Source organism: Cydia fagiglandana, chromosome 13, assembly GCF_963556715.1.
Source record: "Cydia fagiglandana chromosome 13, ilCydFagi1.1, whole genome shotgun sequence".
NCBI lineage: Eukaryota > Metazoa > Arthropoda > Insecta > Lepidoptera > Tortricidae > Cydia > Cydia fagiglandana.
Window position 1 is genome coordinate 17359914 of NC_085944.1, and position 22254 is coordinate 17382167.

Sequence of the window (22254 nt, forward strand, 5' to 3'; positions counted from 1 at the left end):
TTCAAAAATGTTGTACTAATTAGCTTTACCAAGAAAATTAATGTTTGTTAAATTTACTTAAATAAATAAGCTGTCTGGCTAACGTTTCATAACTGAAAAACTAAGAAAAAGCCCTGTTTTTCTTACGGGAAACTGTAAAAGTTTCAAGTTTCTTAATTTATAGGTGGAGCGTTTCAGAAAAGTGTCGCATAAGAACGCTAGTTTTTTAAACTATTCATTCATTCTTTTAAAAATATGGCTTCACACTAGTTTCTTTCTTTAAAAAAAATATGGTTTAAACAGCGCCCTTCCGCAACATAAAAGTGCGGCACTTCCGCAACTGACTTGTAAGAGCGGCAGCCGCGACCGCATAGCTGGCAGGAGAATGCCGATGCCAGTGTCTCAGTTCTCGCCTAGTGTGAAGAAGGTTAAACCACGCTTCATCGTGTGACTACACCTTCACCCAGGGTATTCCTCCAGTAGTAGTATCGATCTTCAGTCTCCCTTTCTTTACTTACTTAACATAGTATAAATTAGCTTCATACGGTCAAGCCATTAACCAGTTCGTAGTAGTCGAACTCTGTACAGTCCACAAAATACGCAACACCCGCTTGTTAAATTGTCTTCCTATTTATTTCCATCAAACGACCATCGCAATGAAAAACAAATAAAACGGGACAAAATAAACAAGCTCAATCCACGACATTAAATACAGTTTTTATTGAATGTTCATTTAGACATTCGAACTGTTTCGTACAAAATAAATGGAAAAAACACATATTTATTTATAAACGAGTATTTGCCCCGAGGCTAGTTTTTGGTTTGATTTTAGTACAGTCAAGTGTAAAAATATGTGTGCATACATCATGCTTAAAAATATATCCCATTACATAGGTAGCTCTTATATCAGCAAATTAAGAACTATGGGACATATATGTGAGAAGTTATATGCACCCATATTTTACACTTGACTGTACGCACATTGTCAAAAATAAACGAAATAATACCGAGAGAAAAGTATTATTAGTATGAGAAATATTCACAGTTCTATCAAATATAATAATATAATATCCATTGCAAATACGGGAATTCATGATGGCTTCAGCCCCTTCGAGATTAGACTCGTATAACTCATATTGATTCGTTTTAACAATTTCCATCGGCAAAGTGTATTAGTACCTAAGAATATACTAAAAAGATTCCATCATAAATGAATTTGTCATTAGGGACCTTCTAATAAAGTTAGAATTAGAACTCAATATAATTACTTCGAAAACTAAATTAGGACTCAGGGCTATAACCTCGAAACTCGAAGTTCGCGAATTGCGGCCCTCTTTCTCTGTCACTCGAATTACGCCTTCATTGGAGTAAAAGAGAAAGATCCCCGCAATTCGCGAATTTCGGTTTTCGCGGTAGACCCCCAGCTTATCCTACCCCAAGGGTTCAGCTAGTTACTCGTACGTACCAACACGTGCTCCCAAGAAACCCTCACAGGACTGATTTACATAAATCTGAATAATAACTGATTGAAAGCGGTTATAACTTCATGGCAAGGACTAACTGCCGTATTCGAACTTCAAGATATTCACAAGAGACAACACGTACTAGATCCCTTCTAGATACGTTATAGTTTAGATATCAACTAGTTCTCTTTTGCAGCGCAATACGGGCAACCAATGTCACTTTTACGTTACATAGAGTAAGATATCTATTAGATGTGAATTGGATCTCTAAGTCATATCCTATGGAAATCGTTCAAGAGTATCTCCAGAATCACGCAAATGTCAAATTTGACAGGTTAGATCTTAAACATATCGTTATCGTATCTTGGTGATGTCTAAAAGATATCTAATAGATGTCTATTTCAAAATCCGAATCGGGCCCCAAGTTTGTCTGCCATATTTGGCGAAGATGTTTAAATTGTACAACGGGACTTAATTGCTTATTTAAGTTTTAAGATTTACCTACGACGTTTCGAGGACGGCGTTGTCCCCGTGGTCTGAAAACTGGCTAAGGTTGACATCAACATCTTCTACCGCGCGAGTTTTTCGAACTACCCGCACCTGGTCTTGTTTATCAGTTTGAACGTTTTGCGCACTAGGGATAGGGAAAAACTACAGTGAAATCTAGACACGCGGCAGCGTGTCAAGCCAAGTTAAAGCAAAGGAACTGGCTAGCCAGCGCCAAGTGTAATATTACACGAACCACTTGGTGCCACTTTTGACCCTTCTATAACTCAAAACATCTTTAACGTAAACACATAAAACTACGTGTGTTTAATTATATCCATAAGGACATCTAGAAGCCCAAATTTCATGAAGCTAGCTCAAACGGTTATAAAGATATGAAGGTCAAAAAGTCGTAAATTTTAAGACTGACTGACATACCTATAGTACCTAAACCTAACCTACTTCCAGATGACCTAGAAGGATGAAATTTGGAATCCAGCTCAGTTATTGTGTGAAAGCGTAGGAAAAAATCTAAAAATTAAAAAAAGTTATAAAATAGGGGGGGTCCCCATACAAAAAAAACCATTTTTTATTGTGACTGACATATAAGTACCTAAACCTAACCTACTTCCAGATGACCTAGAAGGATGAAATTTGGAATCCAGCTCAGTTATGGTGTGAAATCGTAGGAAAAAATCTAAAAATTAAAAAAAGTTATAAAATAGGGGGGGTCCCCATACAAAAAAAACATTTTTTATTGTGACTGACATATAAGTACCTAAACCTAACCTACTTCCAGATGACCTAGAAGGATGAAATTTGGAATCCAGCTCGGTTATTGTGTGTAAGCGTAGGAAAAAATCTAAAAACAAAAAAAAAGTTAATAAATAGGGGGGGTTCCCATACAAATTTCTTTTTTATTGTGACTGGCATATAGTACCTAAACCTAACCTACTTCCAGATGACCTAGAAGGATGAAATTTGGAATCCAGCTCGGTAATTGTGTGTAAGCGTAGGAAAAAATCTAAAAATAAAAAAAGTTAAAAAATAGGGGTGGTCCCCATACAAAAAACCTGTAATACGCGCTAAACAACCGGCCAACGGTGTGTCGTTGGCGGCGCGCGGCACCACATAATTAATACAAAGAACAGAAGTAAAAAACATGCAGCGGAAACACAAGAAAAAACATTAAATCTCAATACCTGCCTAGTTTTCTTTACAAAAAGTATTGATATCCCATCAAAAACATAAATGTAAAAAAGGAGAGCCAAGTTCAATACAAAAATTATGCTTGGCTGTGGGGTTCGCCGCAAAAAGAATGGAGATTTAAATGAGTGCCAAGTTCTATGCAAAATCCAAATATGTATTTATAGGAACAAAATAACATTATAAACAAGTATTAAACTCTATTTCTTTGCTTTATTGGATACCTATAACAATTGCTGTTATTTAAAAAAAATGTGAGATCTTAAAGTAGGTTAGATTTGGCTTGGCCAGTTTTTATCAGAATTACAAAATATATATGTTGAATAACTTTATAAAATGATTGATGTAATGAAAACTGGCCAAGTCAAATCTAACCTGCTTTAAGATCTCGCATTTTTTTTAAATAACAGCAATTGTTATAGGTATCCAATAAAGCAAAGAAATAGAGTTTAATACTTGTTTATAATGTTATTTTGTTCCTATAAATACATATTTGGATTTTGCATAGAACTTGGCACTCATTTAAATCTCCATTCTTTTTGCGGCGAACCCCACAGCCAAGCATAATTTTTGTATTGAACTTGGCTCTCCTTTTTTACATTTATGTTTTTGATGGGATTATTCTTACGTCACATATTTGACAGTTATAAGGGTGAATACCCTTATAGATATGATGCTAAGATCTACCGTTTAACTGATAGCCTTAAAGTCATATACATAAAGGTCAATTTGTAACTGTCAAATATGGGATGTTAGAATAATTTCACTGTAGATTAACTAGAGAACTCGATAATTTAAATAGTGTGCGTTTCTTCAGAAACTTCCTGCCTCGCACAGGCTATGGAATGAACTGTCGCTCGCGGTATTTCCGGACCGATACGACCTTCAAACCTTATTTTAAATAAAAGCCAGCAATGCATTTGCAACCACTTAGGTGTTTCAGGTGTGAATGGGCGACGGAACTTACTGTGAGGCTAGGTCGATATGTGTAAGATTGTCCCATAATAAATATTTATACTACCTATCTATAGCAGCTACTCTGAAATCACAAAAAAGTTCTGGTCCTCAAACATTGTGGAAAATTTAAGTAAATTTAGCATAGAACACCTATTTTTTTTATTGCTCTGAGAATACACTTTGCTCACGATAATGAGTAAAGTCTCGTACATAATCTTGTGTCATCAAAAAATCACCCCGAAAATATAGTTACTTACCAAGATAATTCACATTTTTCTCCCCGCTCTCCCCTATATGCAGAGATACAGGAGATGTTATATACTCGTATACATTTCACCTAAATTGCCTTTTGTTTACAAAGTGCTTTTAAATTAGGTATACTCATTTTGGAGAAAACCCGGCCACGGCTCTCGGGTGCTTTTACCGCAGAAAGGGAGCAATATTTTATGGTAACGTAACGGACGAACTTTCTTCGATAATCTGTTCGAGAGGAAGTATTATTTTCACCTAGGCAGCTTAACTCATAAGGTGGTGGAGGTACTAGTGCTCGACATGCTAAAGCCCAAAAGATGACAACAGAGATGTAACTTATTTGAAATACTTGTATTTAAAATACAAATACAAAATGCAAAATACCTATTTCGTATTTTGTATTTAAATACCTTTTGAAGAAAACTATTTTGTATTTTATTTGAAATAGTTTTTGGGACCTATTTTCTATTTTCAAAATACAACATACTTTATAGTAGGTAGGTAGGAGTTACAATCTCTTCTGATGTTACAATCCTGGCAACTCTCTCATTCTTTTAACATGGAACTGTTGAATCTGTTTAGTAACATCACACATGACCACAAGCGTAGCGAGTGGTTAAAAAAGTGGAATCTTGAGTGTTGCGAGGGTTTCAAGGCACGAGAGGAGAACAAACTTTTTGCCCTGGTGAAACACAAACGAGACGTTTTCATCACACTAACGAGAGGCATTATAATAGTTGTAAAACATTACAAATTAATGCTTTAAAAGTTGGCCGTTAAAAATCATCATCCACACCTACATCCTACCGGTTAATATGAGCAAACAACTAGAAATTTGCACTTTAGATAGAGGATTGATTTCAAAGAGTAAAGAAAGTCTTTTCAACTCGGAAATTCCGAGTAATACTTTTTAATTCAGACTAGGTATTCACTACTCAGAGTACCTTTTATCGCAAAGTATTTGTATTTTAAAAAAGCATTTTGAAAATACCTATTTCGTATTTTGTATTTAAATACAAATTCAAAAACTATTTTGTATTTTGCATTTGAAATAGTATTATCAAGGAAGTATTTGTATTTTGTATTTAAATACTTTTTATAAAGTATTTTTCACATCTCTGGATGACACCCTGCGGTCACCTCAATTGACAATGACTTAAGTTTCAAGATGACATGTACTGGGACCGCGCTGGGATCGAGCACTAGTACCATCACCTTAGTGCTTTGCTGCAAAAAAGCATAAAGCATGCAAGATCGTTCTTAGATCACAAAACAAAATCACAATATTAAAAAGTTACTGTGCCTTCAGGTTTTCGTAGTGTATCTTTTTAGGGTTCCGTACCCAAAGGGTAAAACGGGACCCTATTACTAAGATTTCGCTGTCGGTCCGTCCGTCCGTCTGTCCGTCTGTCTGTCACCAGGCTGTATCTCACGAACCGTGATAGCTAGACAGTTGAAATTTTCACAGATGATGTATTTCTGTTGCCGCTATAACAACAAATACTAAAAACAGAATAAAATAAAGATTTAAATGGGGCTCCCATACAACAAACGTGATTTTTGACCAAAGTTAAGCAACGTCGGGAGTGGTCAGTACTTGGATGGGTGACCGTTTTTTTTTTTTTTGGCATTATGGTACGGAACCCTTCGTGCGCGAGTCCGACTCGCACTTGCCCGGTTTTTTTAACTTTACTGTTGAGACCAAGATGAGAGTTTTCCATGGAAAAACACCAAACAAAAGGAAAAAAGTGAATCAGATTACAGGTGCTAGGAAAAGTGACATATTTCCATACATCGTTTTAGTTTCGATTGGCGTTTTATATCGACGATGTCATCTTGGCTAGGCCCCTACTCGCAGAAACCAATATTAGTTTCACTAGAAACTAGAACTAACAAATAATACAGTATACATACCAGCGTTAACAAGTCGTAGCAATATGGATAGCGCAACGGCAAGGGCGGCGGGATGCGCGAGCGGCGCGCGCCGCATTGCGCGCCCACCGCACTGCTCATGCCATGCCGTTTCTGGAAAGAGAGCAATGGATTAGGTACATCGTAAGAGTCTCAACCAAATCTTTATACCTAAGTAACAGGTTTTTACAAACCCCCTATAGATGCGCTAGTAACTTCGATTAACTAATAATCGTTTGTCTTCTGACATTTTGACTTATGTATTGTAAAGAAGAGATAAGACATAATTTAACTAAATCAGGCCTAATCAGTTTTATGAATAAGCAGGAAAGACAGTAGAGTCGCGATTCTCTGAGATTATTTCCTAAAAGGAGGGTCATACAGATTTTAAAGTAAGTACGCTTAACTCCTTTCCTGTAGACATTGCAAAGTTGAGGGAATCAACGCCGCGCCCATAATTGGGGTAGCTGCCAGAAAACCCTGCCTTTTTTCCATTATTTGAGACTCAATTAATAAAAACGGGTTTTATGCACCCCAGAGTCGTTAAGTCAGGAAGTTGAATTTAACAATAGCATTTTGTCACTATTAACGTATAAAAAATCCAGCCGACCCTTTTCAAGTCATCGCAAGTAAGAATGTTCCAATTAAGTACATAAAACAAATTAATTTAATGTAATCTGTAAACATAATGGACCCGGGTATGTCCTCAAACTACGTCCAAGACCACCGGTGGACGGGCAGCAGCGTCCCTCAAATTCGGTGTACTCGACTGCGATCGCCAACCCGCCTGCCAAGCGTGGCGATTATGGCATTCACCCCCCATAAGGGGGAGGCCGTAGTTCCACTGCGTATGTTCAGCAGTGGACGTCTTATGGCTGAGATAATGATGATGATGAATCTGTAAACAAGCCTCCAGCCTTCTTCAAACACCCAACAAAACAGGGAAACATTTCAATCCGGTCCGCGTCAGCTGACCGAGTAAGAGTGACATTCCATTTCCAACTGCAGCTGCAATACTGTTCATTTTACTATGGAAATTGACAATGACAGCGACGCGTTTCCATAGTAAAATGAACAGTATTGCAGCTGCAGTTGGAAATGGAATGTCACTTTTAAAGGTTAATTAAAGTAAGTCAAACAGCATGGCTTTGTGAAATTAATTTTCTACTCGTAATTAATTCAACGAATACCCTCGTGTTCGTGTAGTGGGTGTGACCGGAGTAGGATGACTCACGCTAGACCGGGCCGGGCCCGTGCCCAGGCGGCCGACATGTCATTTTCTATGATGGCTGACGGGTGATCACGTACGGCGCGATTCGGGAAATGAATTAGAGATACACTAGATATGAAATAGTAAAGATATGTGACGTTCCACGGAAAAAGGTACCTTATGGCAGCTGGTATGCTATTATTAACGGCGCTCCAATATTCAGCCGGGGCAATGGTACCTTTTGCCGTGGAACGTCACATATCTTTACTATTTCATATCTAGTGCATCTTTAATTTATTTCCCGAATTGCGCCGGTAGTGCTTTCCCTAGAAAACGAAGCGGTCCGGCTACGGCCCGGTCTAGCGTGAGTCATCCTTAACGGACAGGGTTTTATGGTTGTATGGTTTGATTAAAATAACGAAATAATTATCATTCTAATTTCTCCTGTTACAATCACGCGGAAACGTTTTTGGCTATAATCTATTTAAGCTCTAAAATGTTTTTGGCCTTAAGCCTGCTAAGTATATTTCTATAAAAAAATTAACACAGTTTTGCAACGCAAATTATATTGAATGCTTGTTGTACATTCGACATAAGATATATCTTCGGAATTGAATATACACATAGTATAGAGGCTTTGTTCAGATATTTGTTTGGCCACTTCGATATATATAATAGCGACTGTACCCACGACGTTATAGTTTGTGTCACAAACGGCAAAAATACGCCCAATTCCAATTACAGCTAGATACCTTAAACGGCATTGGTACTATACATACTATATCTTGGTTTAAAATGATAATATGCACCATAAAATGTAGTTAAACGTAACGTAAACCAAATATTACGAGTAGGTAGGTATCTAAGTATATTTAACGCTACCGGAACCGAAGGATAATCTAGTGGAAATATTGACAACTGTCCATAAAATGAATTTACGTATTCCAAATACACAGACACTAAAACCCAGTACCACTCTGTTTACGGACGGAATCACCTGCAGCGAGAGCGGACAAAGCGAACTCAATAGCTCGCTATCGTGTGTCCCTCGCCAGCTTTTGTTTCGCTGTGAATAGTTTCCACACAGATTGGTCCGATAAATCGTTTTACACAGCTTGAATTGTACATTTTCAAGGTTGCAAAGCTAACTGTAAAAATAAACTATTTCGCAGTTACGAAGGTATTATGGTTTCTTAAAAATAAGATAAATAATATTTACTCGTAATGTCGTTGTTGGAACCAGGCTATAGTTCGTTTTTTTAGCATTAGAAAGAACTTGCAAGAAGGTAAGCGATCTTAACATGTCTTTTAATTGAAAAAACGCTTTAGAAAAATATAAAACTATTACTTATGAAAGCAGAAGAATATAAATGATCATATTAGATTCATAATTGTTACATATTTGCCGTAACTTATTTTTAAAATGTGTTTTTCAATTAAAAGGCACATCAAGATTGTTTACTTAATTTCTAATGCTAAAAAAAACGAAGTATAGGTATAAATCACACACACGAAACCATGTCACATGTATGCAAGCAAGATCTTGGGATTAGGAAAGTGATATTATTGTTATACTTAACGTCTCGGGCAAACTGAGGATTTTTTTTCACACATTCATTGCTACTAACTGGTACGGGTTACGCTCGTAGCGCGTAGCCACGGATTCGCCGTATGTAGCGCGTAGTCGCTACGAACAGTGTACCCGACAGTCGGGTTCTTGGCCCTGAATGTGGTAATTCACAAAAATTTTATTCAGCGTCTCCAGTCAACGCAAATGCTATGTCGAAACTTTATCCATCAAACTTATATAATTAGGTTTAGCCTTGAACACGATGATACCATAGCAATTATGTCGTTGATAGGATACATTAACATAGTTTAGTCAGAAGTTAGGGTACAGTCAGCGTCAATAGAGCGTACAAAAACGTGCCTAAAGTATCTGCCATCTGTCAATACAGTCATACTCATATCCAACTAGACTAGATACATATAAATGTGTACAGTTTGCATTGAAAAGTATCTGTTACAGCCTAATTGTTCTAAGCACATATAGAGACATACCGATCTATTTTTACTATGCTGTTAGAGGATAGTGTACATTTTTGACGCGTACACTGATCCGCTCCTTTTTATTTTGACTGCAGGTGCCTATATAATACCTATCCTTGTATACAGGGCGATATCAAAAAACGGAAAAGACAGTCTAAATCGTCAAAGGTAGGTAAATTTTCCTCAGTTCTTCAGAGAGAAGTTAACACATTTTTTTGACGAACTGGTTTATAATTTCCTGATCTTGGTCACAACTAGGTTACAATAGTCACCAATACAATAAAATTGCTGCTTTAGATAAAAACCCAAAGTACATTTCTCTGTCTTTCAATACGAAATATATGGACCTATTTTTATAAAGAAAATGTTTAGGTAAGGATTTTACATTTACTTTGACATAAACATTCCTTTCTCATAATTCACGCAGGTAATTGATATTATATTGAATTTGAACGTCTATTTAGTGATAATTCAAGTTGTATTAATAACTTTCGGGCCCTGAATAATATACCTAGAAGAAATAAAAAAGGGATTACACAAAAAAAGCAATATTAGGCACAATATCGCCCAATTTGGTAAAAATAGCCCAAAAGCACGGCATTACCCTGTAATATGACGCAATAATCGCACATTTTATTTTAGCCCAATATTACGGAGGTAATAAAATCAAATTGGTCATGGCATGGGCACGCGAAAGTGTGGGGTCAATCAAGGGCAAATAAATACGAAGTTAGGTCTATTAATGCTACAGGGACACTACATAAACCCTGAATAATATTATTAACTAGTAACAGTTTATACTTCTGCCTAGCAATGTGCCTAAGATAATTTTCAAATAAGTTTTTAGTTGTAAGTACAACCTTCATAAGTCACAAGTCACAGGTCACAGGACACAAGTTACAAGTCATAAGTCATTGTTTCAAGTCATTTCATTTCATTTGTTGTAAGTGTTTTTTCTGTCTGACAGGATTTTTCTTTCCACAGGCAACTAATACTCATCGAGACAATTTTATTGTAACAACATCGGACACAGTTGGTTGCTTTGTTTTATCACAGAAATCTTATAGCCACACTCCTGTCTCCTGCTGGAGTATTGATGATCATTATATGTACAGGTATTCGAATCATATTATGTATTACATTACATTACATAGGTAACGAATTTATAATTTATGTAATAATCAAAAACAAAGAACGCCGAGTAATAACAATAAAAAGCTTTTAAAGTTTTATAACTCTGAAATTTCGCGGTTAGACGTCTCAACTTTCGAATCAACGTTAGATCTTGTTTTAACAAAGTTTGAAAACAACGAAAAGGTTTGAAATTGAGAACGAACAAAGCCTAAAAGAGCCCTACAAAATTAATGGGGGTACAGTATTTATAAATTAGGGTAGGTAATGTAGGCATGGAATAAATACGCTGTGAATATGTATTTCTAAGAAGTTCCAGGGACTGGGGATTTTTTGTTATTATACAAAGTCATAATGATGATGATGGTATTCCTTGTATCCCTCATCAGGGACATAGGGCTCTCAGAAGGGATTTCCCTTTTTCGTGGTCCAGCGCGGCTTCCTCCAGCTCCGCTCAGCCGAGGCCAACTGCCGTAATCGAACTTCAAGATATTCACAAGAGACGACACGTACTAGATCCATTCTAGATACGTTATAGTTTAGATATCAACTAGTTCTCTTTTGCAGCGCAATTCGGGCAACCAACGTCACTTTTACGTTAGATAGAGTAAGATATCTATTAGATGTGAATTGGATCTCTAAGTCATATCCTGTGGAAATCGTTCAAGAGTATCTCCAGATTCGCGCAAATGTCAAATTTTACAGGTTAGATCTTAAACATATCGTTATCGTATCTTGGTGCAACTGGTGCAGCCTACATTTTTACTGTGCGCCTCCATGTGGTACGTGGGCGACCTTGCCCTCTTTTTCCGGGGACTTCCCAAGTCAGCCTTGCATGGATAGGTCATAAAGTCATGATAATTAATAAATAAACATGGTAAATGCTTTGATACGTATTCAAGTTAAAAATTTAATATTAACAGGAGGCTAATGTAATATTGAAGTTTTTATATTGATTTTTTTAATTGTGTTGTCCCACTCTTACAAAGGAGCATAGGACTCTAGCAAAGAACTTTATTTGTCATAAAGATTACAAAATCCACTTACATAAGAAAATTTACATGTTAAAACTAAGACTAAGCATACAGTGTACACAAAAGACATGTTTATAAATTCATAGTGGGTAGAAATGCATTATAAAATACTTATTACTGATGTGGATCTGTTATCTAAAAATATCGCCTTAATCTGCACTAATATCGTGACGATTGTTCGACTAATGAAAATACGATACAATATGGATTACGACGTAAACTTACTCGGCGGGTATTACGAAGCCATACATGAAAGTGGTGAACAAATCGATTTTACGCGGTTCCTTGTAATTAGTTCGTCTGTGACAATCAATAGTGTTTATAGGTATAAACACTATTGATTGTCACAGACGAACTAAGGTAAATCATTTAGGTAAATGAGGACGTAAAACAGTGGAATACTATACATTTTAAGCGTTCTAGTACCGTAAAAGCACCCAAATATAGTTCAGTAGGCGTATTGTGTATGGCTTTATCCACGTGATAAAGTAACTGTCACTTTTTAACACCGCGGGATAGAAAGTGACGGACACCGTTTTATCACGCTGTGGCGTAGACAAGAACGACCATATCCGTACTGGGGAACATTTCTCAAACGGTGTTAGTCCAATATTATTAGTGTGTTACTACTTGATAGTTCGTGGCCTACCTAATATTATTAGTCTAATACCGTTCGAGAAATGAGCCCCAGAAGGTATAATCTAAGAAGGTAGTTCTTTTATTGATTTTATTTTCTTTTCCTTTTGTAAGAATTTGATATGTTTTCTGAAAGAACTACGTATTTGTATAAAGTTATGTACTCACTGAGTATAATTGCATGAATTCTATAGTAATTTAAATTGTATTTTTCTTAATTACTCGTAATGCATGTGAATTATAAGATGTAATAATGTTTTGAAAAGATGTGTCCCGCCTAGAGATGGGTAGGGGTGAGTAAATACTGAGTATTTACTCGGTATTTACTCAAAGCACCCGATAAATACCCGTATTTACGCATTTAGGTGGGTAAAAACGATTGCTTATAAATTATTCAAAAAGTGAGATTTAAGAACAAAATTGTCTTTTATTGAAGAGTGCTAACGTGTATTAATAATAATAATAATAATAAGCCCGCAGGGCAGCTTGTGGCGAGCTGTTGGGGAGTAACGACCCCACGGACCCGAGTGCTCCCGAGAGTCGGTCAGGGTCTCCGTCTCCGGCGTGTCTTCGTCGGTCGGAGTGGACCCCAAGGGGACCCGCAGGACTCTCAGCTCTGGCTTGCCTTTATTGGCCGTCCAGAGAGGAGTCGTTAGAGCTATATGCTCCAGGGGTGGAAGTGAAAGATGCATAAGACGCGAGTTGGCACAGTGGCTGGTAACAGCCACTGGGTAGAAAGCGGCGCACACCTCTCGACACCCCTGAGCCGCTCACACCGATGTTGCTCCTGGTTGTCTTCGCGACGGCAGTTTCAGGGGCCCATCTAGTCAGCGGCGAGTCACCGCCTGCCTCGATGACGGTGTTTACATTGTTATGGCAGGTGTCCGGACCTCTTATACAATAGCCCAGTCTCATTGTCCACCCAAACATCAATCCATAGACCGGAATACTGTTCACTTTTTCTACAATAGTCCCAATGCCTGCTGCGACCGGTTCATGGGTGTCTATTGTTGCGCCTGTGAACGGGTTCCAGCAGGCGTTCTACATGACATTAAAGCTCTCCAAGGGGCCTCTACGTGTTGGATCTATATCCCCACGCAAGCCTATCAAAAGACCGGGATTTATAGGCCCGTGCAATCCAAAAGGAGACACAAAATAATAATAATAATAATAACCCCGCGGGGGCAGCTTGTGGCGAGCTGACGGTGAGTGGCGACACCGCGGACCCCTATTCCAGAGGGCACTTTCATCTGGCCCTCGCCTCTGTGCTTGCCTTGACCGGCCGGCCAGAGTGGAGTCGCAAGAGCGGGACCTATGCTCCAGGTTGGAAGTGTAAAATGTCATAACGCCGGCGGCCTGCTGAACGGATTACCGGGATCTGGCACACCGCAGACTCACCTCTCGACAACTTTACAGCCACTCCAAAGTGTTGCCCTGTTGTCGCACTGTGCGTGCGGCCATTGCGGGGCCCACTCAATGAGTTGGCGAGTCACCACCTGTCTGATACAATTTTGAGACTGATTGTCACGGCAGGTGTCCGCTAGTCTCTCCCATAGCCCATTATCCAGTCCATCCAACTTTCAAATCTATAGCCGATGACCTTAGTTCCCATCGCAGCACAAAAGTGCTGCACTGCAATAGTCTTTGCACCTGGCGGGGACCATCTCCGGATGTATCATATTGTGCGCTCGGGGATGGTATCCGCCACGTGTATCCCTTGCTTTTAGATTAAATTGTCTTAAAGGGCCTCTGCGCTGTTGGCTTCGGCCCCACGCACGCCTCCCAAAAGTCCGGGACCCCATGGTCCCGAGATCCGGAAAGGACAAACAAATAATAATAAAATGTTTTATTGCAGGCATTAAAAAAACCCATACACATCTTACAAAATTAACTATAGACTAGCTTAACTTTAACTAAAATTCTAATAATAAGTATTAAAATAAAATTCAATATTATTTCCGGTTCTCGCTCTGGTGAACAGATAGCCAGTGCCTAAAAACATGACTATTTGGATTCTCACTTATCGTCCTCAAAATTTCGTTTTTGGAGCTTCTAATAGCTTCCCAAAAGGAGGCTACTCTGGCTCTGAGGATAGCGAAGAAGTCAGGTACTCTGGCCGCCGCAAACATGTCTGATGCACTACAGTATCTAGGCTTGTGCATCAGGATACGATATGCATCATTATATTGTACCCTGATGCTACTGTACGCCCTCCTCGTGTACCTAGTCCATAACTGGCACGTATAAAAGCTTTGGCAATATGCTTTAAATAACGTGATCTTTACTTCGTCTGAGCAACGACCGAATTTACGTGCCAGCATATTGCAACGAACGGACAGAGCTCTTCTCTCTCTTTCGATATCTGCGTCATCGTTTAAGGTCTCCGTCACAATATGACCAAGATATTTGACCGATGTTGCAACCCGAACTGGTTGTCCATTCAAAAACACTCGTGGGACCCTGTCCGGACCCCTTCCACACCTAAAAACTAGCAGGTCAGATTTGTTTACATTATACACCAATCCATGATTGGCTGCATAACGCTCACAAATCGCTAGTAGGTCACTGATACCATGGATCGAGGGGCTGAGAAGCACCATATCGTCTGCATAGCTAAGGTTATTTAAGCAAACATTACCTATGTGACAGCCTATTCTGGTACTTCTCAGCTCCTCGATCAGGCTGTTGACATAGATGTTGAACAGGTCCGGAGAGGTTAGCCCACCTTGGCGCACGCCACATTCTAACCTATAATCGTTAGAAAGCACGTCTCCCCATCTTACGTTATTTAATTGGTTCTCGTACCAAAATCTCAAGATCCTCACGACATCCGATGCTACCCCAGACCCAAGCAGTTTCTTCCACAGTAGGTTATAATTAACCAGGTCGAAAGCCCTGCTTAGATCTAGGAAGCACGCGTACACCGATGTACTTCTTTGGGTATAATAATTTACACAGTGTTTAAGTGTAAATATGGCGGAATCTGTCGAGAGTTGGGGCCGAAAACCAAATTGTGCATCACTTATTTTTACATTCCTCATCAGTTCGGGTTGCAACAATCTCTCCAAGATCTTACCGACGACGGTACCAAGAGATATTGGCCTATAGTTTTTAAGGCTGGATAAGTCACCCGTCTTGTTTTTAGGCACCGGCGTCACAACAGTACGCATTAAGTCACTGGGCAGGTAGCTATATTTAATGCAAAGATTAAAAAATACAGAGAGTACGTTAAATATTTCGTCCCCCGCGTAAATAATGTGCTCCACACTGAGACCATCAAAACCCGGTGATTTACCACGTTTCATTGATCTTACGGTCTTCAGGATCTGTTCAGGGGTGAATGTCAAATCAGAGCTCCCATGAGGTTGGTCTGCAGTGTGGTGCGCATCACATACTGTGGGCAATGGGTCGGTTTTAAAATGTTGAGCAAATAAATTGGCAATTTCTAAAGAATTTTGACAGTTTTCTATACTGTTAGGCAAATTAGTTTTCGGATTTAGCTTTTTAACCGCATTAACAATAGCTATAATATAAAAATAGCAATAGCTATAATATAAATATATATAGCAATAGCATTAACAATATCTATAAAATAAAAAGCATAGAGGACGCTTAATTTAGGAAAAAAAGGTAATTATTAGTGAGAGGCAAATTTTGTTAACAATTTTGTTTTAAATAAGAAGGTATTTACTTTAAAAATATGAGAACTTAAATTCTACCGATGTTCTAGATAAGTGCATGTCGCGCAAAAGTGCGTGTTTACGCGGCACTTACGACCTTTTATTAGGGGTTTTTTAAAGAAAACTCAAAAATGGCTCAGCCGAGGATGTTCAAAATATTGTTTTTTTGTACTCTATTATACGGCTAATCTCCCAATATGTTTTCATATTTTTTCTGAACTTTGGTTCTAAAGTTATAGAGAGATAAACATTATTTTGGCCTTTCGAAATGATTTTTTCCCAAAAATATTCAACTTATCCAAAAATGTTCTTAGAAACATTCCAGTTATTTTTAAAGACCCATTTAATGATGTGCAACATGTTGGTGGTTTCTGAGATTTTTTTTTGTGACAATTAGTTACATGTATCGAGTGCCCCTCTTAAAAATACATTTCTTACAATTTTGAGTACTCAATCCAGTAGCGGCTTACAAAATACACCTATATTTCAAATTTATATGCCCCTTTCAGCACTCTAAATAGTTTATACCCACCAATTTGGGTATAAACGAGTAAATACGGGTATATTGAGTAAATACTGAGTATTTACTCGGTATTTACCCGTGAGTATTTACTCACTACCCATCTCTAGTCCCGCCGAGTTTGTTGCCGGTCCCATATCGAGATACCCTCCTCCAATTGAGGGGGGGATTTAAATCTTCTCGGGGCAGAGGTGTACGGTTGGAGCCGGTAAAGGTTTATTTGACGTTCATAAGCGCATTGTAATATGCCTACTTGAATAAACATTTTTTTATCTTTTTATCTTTATCTTTATTAATCATAGAATTATTATCAGTACCATTTCGTACCATGTCACAGTGTCAATCGAGATACAAATCGCTAGGGAACTCATGCTAGTCACTGTGAAATGGTACTTACTGAAATTAAATTCCTTGACCGTACTTTACCACTAATGGTTCACAAGTTCAATCTCTACTATAATTAGTCGCACCTAGTTTTTGGACTATACTTGGGACTTTTACGGTAGCTAAAACGTTTTAGTAGTCAAAGCAATTTCATATCTACTTATAATAAAATAAAGTTGTATAAAAGTTCTAGATCCTCTCTATCATAAGATTAGGTCATATAAGATTAAATCGAATATAACCCACTTGCGGGGACATCGGTTGAACAATCCTTTTCGAACAACAAACTGTCCATTGTAAAGGACGAAACTTCTCAATCGAACATCAAAGGTCGTGTCCCTTTTGTTTGAAAGGACCGGCTTATAAAGCTAAATGGTTCTGAATTGTGAACAGATTGTGAATTAAGAGAAATTGAGAATTACAAACAAATCAAAGTATATTATTACATGATATCTCGGAAAATATATACGAGTAAAAACTCAAAAAATTGCGTTTTCCTCGAGATAAGACCAGCTAGGTCTATTTATATTAGGATCTATTTTTCGCCCTATACATATAATTTTATGATTCTGAGTATGAGGGTTTGTGAAGTATTTATCTAAGCGCTAATTAAGATTACAAAATAATTTTTAAAGTATATGCATCTTTTACACCAGTCACTTTTTGAAGTGAAAACTTCTTTAGCGGCGCTGAGCACTTTTTGAGGTGGGGAAAAAATGATAAAATCGATTTAGCGTAACGCGTAACGTAACGCTGACGTCATGTGTCACGGACAATGTTATTCACCAAAGAACTTTAGTCATAACCAGGGGTCGGACAAAAAGTGCGGATGACGTAAAAATGACGTAATCTTGCACACAGGTGATGTTTGAGTTTGTATTTAAACTTCCGTGTGACATGTAGTAACAAAGTAGTATTAATGTAGTAACAAAATAATCGTAAATAAATCCATGGAATTAATAATACAGGTGGTAGGGTAATGTAGTGAATAAAATAAATTTCACGAACAAATGTCTTTTAATATTGCCTACCTTCGTTGGTATATCTTGATTACAGCAAGATCAGTATACGTGTTTGTCACGTACCTCCAAAAACGGAAAATTGCCACAATATTCGAGTAAAGATGACATTTTAGAGCGTTTTCTTATACATTAGTAAATATAAATTTTAGCTAAATATAATCGTGAAGATACAATAGCTAAACAATAACGAAGTCAATTTATTGTTCATCTGATTGACAATGTGTCAGTCAAAAACGTACTTACTCATTTCAAGTGGCGATATCGTTTAATAAAGAGGTTGATAAATGATAAGTGATAATTGTTTATGAAAATCAAAAATACTATTTGAAATCATCCTATAAGTGGTTTGACGTCATCCGCACTTTTTGTACGACCCCTGGTCATAACGTATCATAATCAGGTCAATTATTTAAAACTGGACTTTTATATTAAGCAATAAAGCTCAATGTTCTAATCTTGTACGGGCTGAAATACGAGGATCTCACAGTTACATTCTAACTTTATAATATCACTCAAATATAATTCAATAAAGGTACATCTTGATGAAATCGCTAATAAAAGTGAACTCTAGTACTGGTGAATAAAACTCAAAAGATCTTGACCTATATATTTAGATGAGAGGTCTGCAAGGTAACTTTACAATTTCTATTCGAATTTTTAACAATGAACACTACAAATTTAAGCTCACTGGCCAGCAATTTCGGAACTAAAGTTTTTCAATAGAAAGCGAAACAGAGCTCGTATACACATCCACTCGCTTCGATGTGTGGCGGGGTAATGGAGATGTCTACGTCATTCCTCGAGTTATAAGAAAGTCATAGCAAAAAAATTAAAATGTTTTTAATTCCCCGTCAAAATCGAGCGTTACTACTTACCCCTGTTACATTAAGCCCCAGGCTCCCTACTCGCTTCGCGACTCAATAATGCAGTTTCCTAATCAGTAGACATCTAATTTATACCCTTAAGACTCTAGTTGGTAATGAGTAAGTATGGTATAAAAGTGGTATCACACTGCACGAAACTCATATATTATTAACGCTGAAATGTACCTATTATGTGGCGAACAGGTATTTGCCCAGTTCTTGTTTGTCAAGGGCCGTAATAGGTGTCTTGGGGTCGCATTGTATATGAGGGCAGCAGGGTCATGACCTTTATAGATTATTCTTAGTGTTTACTGTGTAAATTACTATATTTGCAGTTTAGAAAGTTTCCTTGTCTTCAGGCTATATGTTACTGTTGGTTCACAGATTTAGAAGTGATTAATTTTCACGACTTTCGCTTTTCATTCAAAATAGAATGAACTGAATCATGTAAGTACATAAATATACTTTTTCAACACACTTGCTCGTAACGTGGAAGTTATAGAACAGCTTTTAGGCTCATAATTCATAATTCTAGATATTCGTGCTTTTTCATTATATTATAGGACTTTTTTGAGTTGCTGTATTATTTTATTGTGCGTAAAATAGTGTATGTATCTCAGTCTACAATCAACGTTCACGACATCTGACAATTTTACCTACCTACCTATCTACCTACCTACCTAGGTATGCGGTTTGTAGTAGGTAGGTATGTGGTAGTGTGTTGATAACCATGGGTTAATAGTTGCCTAACAATAAAGAAGTTTTCATTCCATTAGTATTTCGCGCCTAAATTTGCTGATCACTGAATTTCACCAAGATGAAATTTACTGGCCCTGATTCTCGACGAAATTTTAATCACTTTGACAAGTTCTGATTTGTTGCGAGAAGACTTAGTTTGCGGTGATTACCTAATCCATTAGTTTCAAGTTGGAGAAAGGAATAAATGCTTTATCTTTATGCAATTTAGTTAAGATAATAAATTTATATTATATACACTTTGTAGATACTTACTAACAATTTTAAAGTTTTTAGTAACCGTAATAGGTCTCCTGGGGATTGCATAATTCAAGGGATACAGTGTCACGACCTCTAAAGTTAGTGTTTACTAAATACTAGTACCTATGCAAACTTTACATTTACTAGTAGCTTCCACGTCCTTGTTTATACGGTAGAAATTTTAAGTACAATCATTTCAAAGAGGAATGTTAGTTATGATTCATATTTTAGAGTTATGAACTCTAATTTATGATTTCAGTTGGAATTGGGTATGAAATCTTTAACGTAAAAATACTGCAAAATAAATCTTAAAACTTTACGAAATTTGTTTATAAGCCTGCGCTGTGATAATATTGCCGTAGCCTAAGTTTATATATCATATTACGAAAGAAAAAGTTCCCAAAGCCTCGAGTGCCCAAGGCTGGAATCGAACCAGCGTCCTCTCCAATCGCGGTAGACGCCTAAAACCGCTCATTCACCCGGGTCACAGAGGCGAGTCGAATTTTCTAAAGTATATGCATGCCAATCCCTTACGCAGCGTACTACGAAGACCAACAACACGCGAAGGCGAAGTGAAGCGATGCGGCGCGGGGTGAATCAATTCTTTGATACCTATAATAGAGGAAGACCGAAGATGAGATGGGCAGACACCATAGCAAAAGACCTGGGCCTGCGACGTTTCAGTAGACGACGCGTCTGATCGCGCGAAGTGGAGACAAAAGACCAGAAAAGCAGACCCCACAAGTGATGGGAATAATAATGCTGAGGAGATAGAGAGAGTGAGAAGTGTCCTACGTGGGCGATATCGTTGCGAACGCGAACGCCTTGGGCCCGCCGCGCCGCGCCGCGTCGCATTCGCGAGTTGTTCGCTCACGTTGTCGGCAATTTTCCACGCACTTTTCTCACGAATGTCCATCACTTCTCGACATTAATTAACAAGAAAAACCCGAAAGAAAACGAAGTTGACGGAATATAAAGCAATCCTCTGGTTTGGAAATCATTTTATCCCCCTTACTTTTATTCCAATTAGAGATTTATAACGAATTTAAAGGCTGGATAATAGAATTTTACGTTTACGAGAATTACAGGCGGAATTGTGGTGTATTGATTTACTGTATTTTGAATAACATTTAATTAATCAAAGCCTTCCAACGTTCATCCACGTACTTTTACGGATAAATAAGAGCGCGGATCGGATAGGTGCGTTCGAAATGTCACAAAATCAAAACCTTTTAAGCCAAATACTTTTCTTGGAAGAAAACTTTTCAAGTTTGCTTTCTTTGTCATGTAAACATTTTTAAAGATTATTTCCAACACCGGCAAAGTTGAACCATATTATTTTTCGTGGAAATGAGCAAACTTCTGCTTGCCTAAAAATACTTTGTTCTTTGTCTTAGCCGGAAAATCTGAGATAAAAGTGAATATAATCAATTCTAATTTTCAGTATCCTGTAATTTTTCGTCTAAATCTTGAGATAGACAATGAATTCTTTAGTGATTTTTTTTGATATGTCAGTTTCTTTAACCTACTCGTATTTGCTCAAATAACAAATTCTGGACTCAAAGTTGAAAATGGTTTTTGTATTTATAAAGATGTTTGTTTGGTATTTGTGAACACTTAGATTAGATTTACCCGATTAGATATATTTGATGGCGAAGTCCCCCATTAGGCTACGTTTATACAAACCAAATAAGTATAGTTCTCGCACCGTCTAAATGAGCCCTAAGAGTAGAATATGAGTACATATTATTTACTTCCGCTCCTTATACAATTTTCCTATATTTTAATGCGCTAAAAACCATGTCGGAAACTCCTAAACTCGATTTCACCCGTAAATACATTAAAAGTACATTGCCTACTCGCGGTACATTAAATAAATCGAGCAAATACGCCGTTTATTTACTTTCCTCAAATCGATTTTAGGCAAATAGGAGGTTCAAGCCGCGTTGCACAGGTACAGTTAAACAGTATAAAAAACGTTTTAAAATACCTATCGTTCGCATACATTTTATTGTATGAGAGGTTTCATAGAGTTTTGCATAAATCACATTCAAGTAACATATACGAGAATAATTGCCAGACATCGTAATACTAACAAAGTAGAAAGCAGTAGTTTTTCACAGAAAACTATTTTTACGAACAAATTACCATTTAGAACAGTCGCCATCAGATATATCGGAGCGGCCAAGGTGCTCACAAATATCTGAACACGCCTCTATTGTCAAGGCGTTAGAGTGCGTGTTCAGATATTTTTGAACACCTTGGCCGCTCCGATATATCTGATGGCGACTGTACCAGTGAATTTTCAAGCAAAGTCTCATGTAATTTAAGCTTATCGTTTTAAAATGAAGGCCGATTTTTTTATTGCATGGAAGCGGCTTTTTCGCGATGAGTACGTGTGACTTTTATTACTGGCAACTTACAGTTATATCTTTGAGTTACAGCCCGATTTGAACTTCAAGATGCATGGATTAC

The 22254-nt window shown here is 37.6% G+C and overlaps 1 protein-coding gene and 1 long non-coding RNA gene across 3 annotated transcripts in view; one reads left to right on the top strand and one right to left on the bottom strand.

Moving 5' to 3' along the window:
* The window catches only part of LOC134670424 (uncharacterized), a 363694-nt gene that overhangs the window by 259546 nt on the left and 81894 nt on the right, over positions 1-22254 (top strand). The gene's annotated exons all lie outside the window — the stretch shown is intronic.
* The window catches only part of LOC134670405 (fibronectin type III domain-containing protein 5), a 177580-nt gene that overhangs the window by 84710 nt on the left and 70616 nt on the right, over positions 1-22254 (bottom strand). For both annotated transcript variants that reach the window (XM_063528248.1, XM_063528247.1), the window contains exon 2: positions 6258-6368. In XM_063528248.1, coding sequence (XP_063384318.1) covers positions 6258-6333 — 76 coding nt within the window. In that variant the 5' untranslated portion in view covers positions 6334-6368. The remainder of the gene's footprint in view (positions 1-6257; positions 6369-22254) is intronic.